This window comes from Corapipo altera, unplaced genomic scaffold (assembly GCF_003945725.1).
Source record: "Corapipo altera isolate COAL_440 unplaced genomic scaffold, ASM394572v1 151, whole genome shotgun sequence".
Classification (NCBI taxonomy): domain Eukaryota; kingdom Metazoa; phylum Chordata; class Aves; order Passeriformes; family Pipridae; genus Corapipo; species Corapipo altera.
In genome coordinates, this window is record NW_020884976.1 from 1,229,872 (window position 1) to 1,239,834 (window position 9,963).

The 9,963-nt window shown below is 60.1% G+C and overlaps 1 protein-coding gene across 1 annotated transcript; it reads right to left on the reverse strand.

Annotated features, from left to right (window-relative positions):
• Positions 1 to 1,394: 1,394 nt before the first annotated feature.
• On the reverse strand, positions 1,395 to 5,184 carry LOC113957734. Its single transcript, XM_027665475.1, has 6 exons — positions 5,060 to 5,184; positions 4,399 to 4,530; positions 3,728 to 3,903; positions 3,464 to 3,590; positions 3,192 to 3,289; positions 1,395 to 1,425 (listed from the first exon to the last, which is right to left on the reverse strand). The coding sequence occupies exons 1-6, from the start codon at positions 5,096 to 5,098 to the stop codon at positions 1,395 to 1,397; spliced, it is 603 nt and encodes a 200-aa protein (XP_027521276.1). The 5' UTR covers positions 5,099 to 5,184.
• Positions 5,185 to 9,963: the final 4,779 nt, after the last annotated feature.

A 9,963-nucleotide genomic window follows, 5' to 3' on the forward strand; every position in this document is an offset into this window, starting at 1 on the left:
AGCAATCCCAAAATCCTCTGGATGGCCCCAGAGCAAAGCAATCCCAATTCCTTCACACAGCACCAGCAGCATCAGCCAGAGCAGGAGCTGCAGTGTCTGTGCCGAGCAGGTTCCCAACTGCATCCCATGGAAAAAAGGTCAAAGATTGGAAAAGAAAAGTTAATTCCTGCATATTTTAAAGAGCAAAAGTGCTACAGTCTAACTCCATCCACTGCCTCACACCTTCTGGAAAGGTTTCTCCCAGGCCAGTGTTGAAAACCCCAACGTGTCCAGGAATTGTTGAAGAACCAAAAAGTTTCGTCGTGAAAGTCCATCACCAAAGCAAAGTTCATCATGAGGGATCTTCCACTTTATGTCTTCAGCCTCTTCCAGGATCAAAACCTTCATGCCCATGACTTGGAGCTGCCAGAGGGCAGGGATAGATGGGAGATTGGGAAGAAATTGTGCCCTGTGAGGATGGTGATGCCCTGGCACAGGTTGCCCAGAGAAGCTGTGGCTGCCCCTGGATCCCTGGAAGTGTCCAAGGCCAGGTTGGACAGGGCTTGGAGCAACCTGGGCTGGTGGAAGGTGTCCCTGCCCATGGCAGGGGTGGAACAGGATGAACTTTAAGGTCCCTTCCAACCCAAACCATCCTGTGAGTCTACAATAACAAAGACCTTGCTGTGGTCATTCAGAGATTTGGGAGCCATTTGTCCATCTATCTTCTGCTGATGGATCAGTTTTCCCTCTCCTGGTTTCATTGACACGACACCAGGAACCTCAGCCTGATGTTGGCAAAAACGTTCATGGAGCCTTGCAAGTATTTGGGTTTTAATTAAAAGCTCTGCAGAAAAGATGCAGCTTGTGCCACATTCTGCTGGTGAAACTTAGAAGGAAAATCATAACAGAGGAACTTCAGCAAGGGATTTCAGGAACCTCCCCGAGCCCACATTGCAGAGAAACAAAATGAAAAACACTTTTCTTTTCACTGGAAGGAAAGCACACAGATATTCCAATTCTCATCCCTTCCCCCAGAACAAAGTGTAGTAATAAAATACCGCCAGAAATTCTCATCTCCCCCCTTGCAAGGGGAGAAAGTCCCCTTGGATGTTCTCGTGGAATTAAAACCAGCCTTGCCCCAGAGAGCTGTGTAGAGACTGAGGAAGAGGTTTCTCCTTTTCAAAATTAAATTAAAGCATCTGAACAGAACAATTCCCCATTGTTTTTCCATCAAACCTTTCTGCCCACAGCTGTCCCAGGGTCGGTGCTCCCAGCACTGCGTGGGCAGATCCCCCTTCCCAAGGGCCCTTGGCAGCTCCAAGAGCCACCACAAGCTCATAATGAGGAATTTGCAGGAGCTTTGCTGTGCTTTTCATTGCAGGTTCTTGGAACTCCATGGCTGTGACACCTCATCTTCATGGCAGCCCCTGCTGGGGCCTCGGTGTCCTGGGAGAAAACAAAGAATCATGGAATCACAAAGGTTGGAAAAGGCCTCCAAGGTCATCAAGTCCAACCTTGACCAAAACCCCCAGTGCCCACTAAACCATGTGCCTGGGTGCCACATTGATGCCAAAAAGGTAGAAATACGACTGCTCAGAGACCAGTTTGGGTCTTTAAGCAGCAAAGGTATTTGTTTTGAGCAACACTGGGGTGCTGGGCAGCTCTTGCTGCACAAACCAGCTCCAAAGTTCTCAGTGAAAAGTCAAGTAATTTATACAGTTTTCATGAGTGATTACAACATCTTTGCATGTTACTCTAATTTCACAATCTACTTATCATATTCATAATAGGCAGAGTTTAGGCAGAGCTTGAGGTGGAGTCATTCTTTTTGGGGAGTTTTCTGGGGGTTGTTCCTGTTCTTTGGCCTCAGGAGGGTGGCTCTTCTACTCTTCTTCGTCACGAACTTTTCAACTTTTCCTTACTACGTGCTGGGAGCTTGGGAAAATCCCCCTGATGCAGCTCGTTTATCTCCCTGGATGTCCATTCTATCTAATTCATGACTCCTAAGTTGACCTTTCTGTTCTCTTTTCATTAGTACAGAACACACGTAGGCAGAGCTCTGGAACAGGGCACCACTTGTCCCTTAACACTGATGTTTTATTCCTCAGAGCGAGGGGCTGTAACATCTCCCCAGAACAGAATTCCAGCATCTCAGAGCCCTTGCTTGGTTTCAACATCTGCTCATTTTTGAACATTCCCAGGGATGGTGATTCCACCACTGCTCTGAGCAGCTGTGCCTGGGCTGAACAACCCTTTCAGAGAAGAAATTTTCCCAATATCCAACCTAATGTGTGTCCTCATGGTGGGACAGCAAAGGAAATGTCACCTCCAGCTGCTGTGAGAGGGACCCCAGGGCTGTGTCCCGGGGAGGGGAGACTGAGGAGAGGAGAAGCTGTAGAGTGGGAAGGGGAGTGTAAGGACCCTGTGCTTCATCCAGGCAAGCTCAGGAGAAGGGTCCCTGGGACCTCCATGGCCATCCCACCAGCAGGTCCCCTCAGGATCAACGAACAACCCTGGTATCACTGATTCCATGGCACATATTGCTGGTGGTGGTGGGACCTGCCCGAGGTCTCCAGGTCAGACACAAGCCCTGGTGTCCCAGCTCTGCTGCAGGACTGTTCCCACCAGGCAGGTCTGCCCTTGGCATGATCCTCAGTGGAGCTCTGCAGCTCCTCCTTGTTTGGATCCATCCCTGGGCTGAGGTTGTGGCACAGGGTGAGTCCCCTGGCTGTCTCTGCACCTCCTCTCTTGCTGTGCTTCCCAGCTCTCCCCCCAGGACACTCAGGTTCCCCACGTGCTGTGTCTTCTCCAGCTGCAGCTCCTGCAAATTGTTCTGGAGATGGTGCAGGAGCCCTGGAGACCCAGGGCTGTGCCAAGGGGGTAGTGCTTGGGGACAGGGACAAGGTGGGAGTGGGGTGCAGGTGTTCACTCTGTGTGAGAGAGGGAATGGTCAGCCCAGGTTTGGAAGGGTCAGGAAGGTCCCTCACACAGCTCCCTCCTCCCTGGGCTGGGGTTGGAGCCCAGCCGTGGGCACACGGGGCCATCACATGTCTGATTCCTCCATCACCCAACACATCACCAACAGTGCTGGACACGCAGCCTCTGGGGGTGAGCTGGGGGTCCCTGCAGGTCACTGAGACCCCAACCCCCCCGAGACAGAGCTACCTGAGCCCCCACCCCGGCCTTGCCAGGGGGGAGCTCTGGAGCAGGACCTGAAGCCTTTCCCTGGAGCAGCTGCTCCCTCCGGGCTCCTGGAGCCTGCTGCCTCGTCCGTGCGGGGCTGCTGCGGCTGCTGCCTCTGCCCCCGCTCCTGCACGGGGACAGACACACGGGTGGCCCCGCTCCCGTCACACTCGGGATCTGTGGGGACATCCCACCGCCCTGCGCTCCAAGGGGTGGGCTCCAGGAACCGGGAATGTGGATTCCTCCAAAGGCTGATGGATTCCATCCACCTCTCAGACCCTCCTCCCCACCTCCAAATCACCTTCTTCCTCTGTCCAGCAGGTCCCAGGGCTCCCTCCACCCTCTGCCACTCCCGGAGGCGCCGCTGGATGTGCTCCCGGAGCCCCCGCAGGATGTGGAGAGCGTGGCTGTGGGACGGGGGGGACGAGCTGGAGAGGACAGGGAGGGACGAGGGGCCGGAGTGTCCGAGGGCACCGAGCGGCTCCTCGCAGAGGGGCCGGGGGCGCAGGAACCCCCATCACCCACCCGAGCTCCCTCCCGCCGAACCTGCGGCTCTGGGACTCACCCGCCCGCCGCCAGGGAGGGGCCCCGTCCCGGGGCACTGCTGGGGAGGGGTTGGTGTTGGCACGGGCACAGAGAGAGGGTCTCCATGGCCGGGGGGTGCCCAGCCCGCCCCTGCACAGCCGGCTCCCGTGGATGTCCCGGGAGATGCTCCAGCCGGGCGCTCCTGCCAGCCCTTTCCTTGGGGAGCAGTGTCGGGAGAGAGGGATCAGAGCGGCACCTGCACCACCAGCTCTGCCCCCCGAGCCCGCTCAGCCTCTCCTGTGAAAGCTGTTGGCCTTGCAGCCATGTCAGAGCTTCCAGGGAAAACCTGGAGCCACCCAGGGCTGGGCAGGGGTTTGGTACGAGCAGGACAAGCCTGGAGGCACCCGGGGGGCATCTCCCCCCCGAGCCATCCCCAGCACAGACCATGCCCTGAGAGGCAGGATGCTGAGCCTGCTGCCCAATGCACCCAGCAGAGCCCTCTATCCCCACCAGCCCTTCTCGTGGGGAGGGAAAAACATCTGGATGACCTCGAGGGAGTAGCACATCTGGGCTGCTGTGCTCCCCAGGCTGATCCCCCTCAGGGTGGGCCACAGCCCCTGGTTCTGCAGTTCAGCTGTGGTTGGATGTGCCCCACCATGGGGTGCCCTGGCACTGCCTCATATCCCTGTCATTCCCTTCTCCCTTCCTGACCTGCTCCAGGGTCCTCTGGAGCTGCCGAAGGGTGTCCACCTTCTCCCTCAGGAGCAGCCCGTGGAGCTGGTGCAGCGTTTCCAGCCTCTGCTGCAGGAGGGAGCGGCTGCTTTGCTCCAACTCCCGGAGCCTCTGCAAGAGAGACTGGAGTCACATCACCCCTTCTGGCTGCCCGTGGCCACCCTCCAGGGCCAGGAAGGCTCTTCCCAGGGGCAGTTTCCAGGCAGGATGCCCGAGTCCCTCCTGGCCAGAGTGGCACCACCTCAGCCTTGATGTTCCCCAGGAAAGAGCTGGGGTTTGGTGAGTCAGTGCTGTCAGCCTGGTTATCCTCACCCTGCCCACCCCAACATTCCAGCTCTCCCTGCCTCTGCTGGGGGTCTCCAGGGACCTTCTGACCTGCAGACCAGCCACCTCATCTGCCTACAGCCACAAGGGTGGTTTTCCCAACAAACTCTTCTCTTAAAAGCTCCAGCCCCTCAATAAAACCTTCCTGGGGACAGATCTAGTTTGGCTCTTTAGGAATTTGGGCAGCCCAGAACTCTTCCCATGGGCCATGTGCGTGCCTGGAAAGGGGCCCTGACAGGGGTGTGATGTGTGTGCTCCTTCCCACGGCCCCTCTGGTGTGATCTCGGCCCCACTGGAAAGCTGGGAGTTCACTGACCTTCAGTAGCTCCAATTTCTCTTCTTGCAAAGTCAACATTTTCCTTCTCTACTTCCCCAGCCGCTCCCAGCAGCCGGCACAGGCTCCCTGCCCCTGTCGAGACTGGAAAATCCCCCTCTTTTCCCATTCCCACGTCTTTGCCCGTTCCAGGGGCCAGCTCCGCCCCTCCCATCAGCGGCAGGAGCAGCCGCTCCTCCCTCTGCCCCTCACTCAATGGCACCCCCAGCCTGTCCCTGCCCCTGCTTGGGCCATCTCGAGGTCACCTCACCATCCTCTCCCGGTCAGTAGGGTGCCTGTGCCAGCTGTCCCAGGTGTGTGGCAGCAGTGCCAAGCCAGCCCTGTAGTGGGAACACCGTCACCCACATCCCTGGTGTCACCATTCCCCGGCTCTGGACATTCCCAGGAGGGTGTCCACCCCCTCTGGTGGTCCAGGACCCTCTCGGGCTTCTGGTACCATCCTCTTCTCCAGCCTCAGTGCAGGACCCATCCCTGGAGCCCCCGGCACACCTGGCTCTGTCCCCTCCACTCCGAGTCTTGGCACCAGATCCCGGCTCTCGTGTCCCCTCCCATCTCCTCTGCAGTGACACCGGCTGCGCCACTGCACGCTGGCATCCAAGAGTGGGGTTACAAACCCATTTGCTCCTTTTCATGGGCATTTCCATGTGCATTTCCATGGCCACCACGTGGGACACAAGACCCGGGGCCGAGCTCGGTCTCTTGTCCCCATCCCCACTGGTCTCCACGTCCCGGCAGAAGGCAGAGCCGGGAACATCCCCCCTCCCCCTGCCCCCCACCCCGGTGCCATGGCCAGGGCTGTCCCCCTGGGCACCCCCCAAACCCCAGCCAGCCCAGGGCTGTACCTGGCAGGACAGCCCCACCTTGTGCTTCCCACGCTGCCACCAGGACACAGGTGGCACCCCTGTCCCGGCCCCACATCGCCCGGGGGCTCCCAGTGCTCCCAGTGCTCCCGGTGCTCCCAGTGCTCCCAGTGCTCCCGGTGCTGCCTCAGTACCTGCAGGGAAAGGGGCGTTTTGGGGAGGGGGAGCTCCAAACCCAGACAAACCCCACGAGCAGCTGGGGCTGGTCCTGATGCCGTGCCCTGCCCAGAGAGGGCCCCTGGCCCGGCCGTGCCCCTTCCCCCTCTTGTCCCACCCTCCCTCCTCCTCCAGCACCCCCCGCCAGCCCCGACTCACGGTGATCCAAGCGGAGAGCTCTGTTCCTGCTGCCTGCTCCTTCCCTCTCCGTGTCATCCACAGCCAGGGTGACATTCCCTCTGCTCTGTCCCCGGAAAGCTGGTGGCTCCTGCAGCCTCTGGCCCAGGGCCTTGCTGGAGGGATGTCCCCTGGTCCTGGCACTGCTGGCCCCAGGCAAACTGGCAGAGCCTGTCCTTGCCCCAGCCCTGCTCCTGCCAGCAGAGATCCCTGGAGTCCTCAGAGGATGCCCAGGTAGGGCAAAGGCCAACAGGTCTTCCTTGGAGCCTGGACCCCCCTGGGGAGGATCCCCCTGGCCCAGGGCTGGCTGGGCAAGGGGGGCTGGGCAGGGCTCCCCCCAGGCCTCCCCCAGCACAGGGCTCTGGCTCAGCCGGGATATCCTGGCTCCCAGAGACTCCAGGCTCCCCCTCCTCATCAGGGATGGAGACCTGTCCCCCTGGAGTTTTCTGCCTGGATCCGTCACCAGCTGTCTCCAGACATCCAGACTTTTCCCTGTGGGGAACAAGGACTCATCCTGCCCAGGGTCAGCTCCCTCAGTGGGGACAATCCCAGTGAGCTCATCTTCCTCCTCCTCAGGCAGCACCATTCCCTCCTGGAACCTGGCAGCGAAGTCCTCAGTGCAGATGGAGCTGGAGCTGCTCCGGTCCCCTGGGCTGGAGCCCAGGAGAGGAGCCCAGCTCTGCTCCTGCTCCCATGGGACAGGGCTGCTGCCACCCCGGGGACACCCAGCACTGTGTCCTTCCAGCTCTGTGTGGGAGAGCAGACTATGAGCCCACCCCGTGCCTGGGCAGGGGTGGGAAGGACCTGGATCTGAAACACCTTGGAGAGACTGGAAAGTCCTGTTCTCATCAAGGAGCATTTAGTGCCACCAAAGCACAGACATTGAAGACATCCCACCCTCTCCAGCAAAATCCTCCACTGCTTCCAGAAGAAAAAGCCACAATATCCTCCTTATTTTCTTTTTAAACCAGGGTCTATTTGACCCTGATGATGCTCCCAGGGTTGGCACAGCTCAATGGGGGGGCAGTGCCGGGACAGCAGGGCATGGGATGGGGATACTGTCCCCATCTTCTATCACAAAAATGGGAAGCCACTGCCTGAAAGGACAGTCCTGATCCCAAACCAGGGGGACCTGGGCCCAAACTGCCCCTTGCATGTTCCCCAGGGCACAGTTTGCTCTCCAAGCACTTGCTGGTTTGGTCCCTGTGGTGTGTGTTTGGAATCAACAGCACTGGCTGCGGAATCATGGAACCACAGAACTGGCAAGGTTGGAAAAGCCCTCTGAGATCACTGGATCCAACCATTCCCCAGCTCTGCCAAGGTCACCACTGACCCATGTCCCCAGGTGTCACATCCACACGGCTTTTAAATCCCCCCAGGGATGGGAACTCCACCACTGCCCTGGGCAGCTGTGCCAGGGCTGGACAGTCCTTCTGGGAAAGAAATTTTCCCCTATGTCCAACCTGACCCTCCCCAGCACAGCTTGAGGTTGTTCCCTTCTCATCCTGTCCCTTGTTCCCTGGGAGCAGAGCCCAACCCCCCCAGCTCCCCCCCTCCTGTCAGGGGGTTGCAGAGCCAGAAGGTCCCCCCTGAGCCTCCTTTTCTCCAGGCTGAGCCCCCCCAGCTCCCTCAGTTCTCCTGCTGCTCCAGCCCCTTCCCAGCTCCATGTCCCTCTGTCCCAGCATCATTCCCAGCCAGGCATTGCTCTGCAGGAGAGCTGGAGAGGGGGTGGGCAGAGGGGGCTGAGGGGCAAAGCAGAGCTGAGGAAGCCCCAAAGTGCCCCATTGCCTCTCACCAGCCATCCCGGAGCCAGCGAGGACAGTGTTGGGAAGGGTGTCTCTGTTTGTGCTGCTGCTGGTGCCCAGCACACCCACACCTGGAGGCTGCAGGGGGGGAAAGGGGAACGGGGAGTTCACGGGGGGACAAGGCAGGAGCGCCCCAGAGCTGCTGCTGCATCAGCCCCGCGTGGTCCCGCTGCAGCCCCACATCTCAGCCCCACAACCCTTCCCACCCCGTCCCCTGCTGAGCGGGGCATCAGCGGATTCCAGCGCACCGTCCTGGTGTTTCCTTGCCCAGGATCCTGCAAACTCCAGCTGCTTCCCAGGGTCCAGTGCTGCAACAGGAAAGAGTTGCCGAGAGTCCCAAAGCCCTGGGGGTTGGCCAAAAACTCCCGGGGGGGCGGGTGTCCAGGCAGGACGGGCAGGACAGGCAGCACCCCGGGCTGGCAAACAGCTCCCCGGAGGAGCAGGACAAGCGTGCCAGAAGCAAAGGTGTGCTGGCCCGGGGCTGCGGGAGAGCTGGGCACCTGTGTGACCCTGACTACACTTCTGGCCTTGGAAAACACCATCCTGCAGCTCCGTGGCTGCCCCCAGCCTGCAGCACAGGGCACGGGGAGGGGAACCCACTCCAGAGAGGTCCATGGACTCCTCGGGCTCCAGAGCGAACACACCGAGCCCGACACAGCCCGGCCCACCCCCGTCCCGGGCCGAGGCCCCGCCGCAGGGTGATGGGGGACAGAGCTTTGCTTTTCCTTAAAGCCAAGATTCCAGCACGGGAGCTGCCCCGGGCGCTGCCGGGTCCTCACTCCCGCTGCCCGCACCCGGAGCAGGCGGGGACCCCCCCGGGCTCAGCGGGGCTCAAGGGGGTCCCAGGGCCGGGGTCCCCCAGCCCAGCCCCGCTTCGTGCTCACCTGGGGCAGGCAGGGCAGCAGCAGCAGAGGCAGGACCAGGACGGGCAGCGCTGTGTGTCTCTGTCTCCTGGCAACGATCGCAGGGACCAGTCTCAGCCTGCCTGGGATTCCCGTCCCCCGCCCCAGCCCCTGCTCAGACCCTCCCCCAGCTCCCCTGGGCCTCCTCCTGCCCCACACACAGTCCCCTGGGACAGCTCCTTCCCACCATCCCCAGGGAATCTCCGTATCCAGGCACCTTCCCCTGAGCCACCTCTCCTGCTCCTCCTTCCCTGTTCCTTCTCCCCTGGGCCACCATCTTCTCCCTTGGACAAACTCCCCTGGGACATCCCTGTCCCCGCATGATCTCCTTCCCCGGCTTCCTTCGTCCCTGGGCAACCCCTTCCCTGGTTCTCCTCTATGCTGTTGCTCCCAGAGAACCTCCTTCCATGGGCACCTACACCTGGGCCACCTCTCATGTTCCTGCTTCCCTGGACCTCCTCCCTTTGGACGCCTCCTGCCTTGAAAATCCTCCCCTGTATCAACTCCTCTCCTGGTCTCCTGCCCCACAAACCACCTTCCCTGGACCATCCAAGGACCATCTCCTCCCCTCCAAACCACCTTTCTTGGATCATCTCTTCCCCTGGGCAACTTCCCTCTGGATTCTTCTCCTTTTCTGAACAACCACTTCCCTGGACTTCCTCATCCTCTGGGCAACCTCCTCCTCTGAACAACCTTCCCTGGGCCATGTCCTCCCCTGGGCCACCTCCTGCCCCCCAAACCACCTTCCCTGGACATCTCCTTCCCAGATCCTCCTCCCTCCCTGAACAACCACTTTCCTGGATTTCCTTATCCTCTGGGCAACTTTCTCCTTTGAACAACACTCCCTGGATCTCCTCCTCCCCTGGTCACCTCCCATGGTCCCTCCTCTGCCCCCCACACCCCCAAGAGCTCACCCACCTCAGGGCTCCTCCAGGACCCTCCCACCTGCAGCCCTGGGGAAGCAGTGACCATCTCAGCACCGCGGC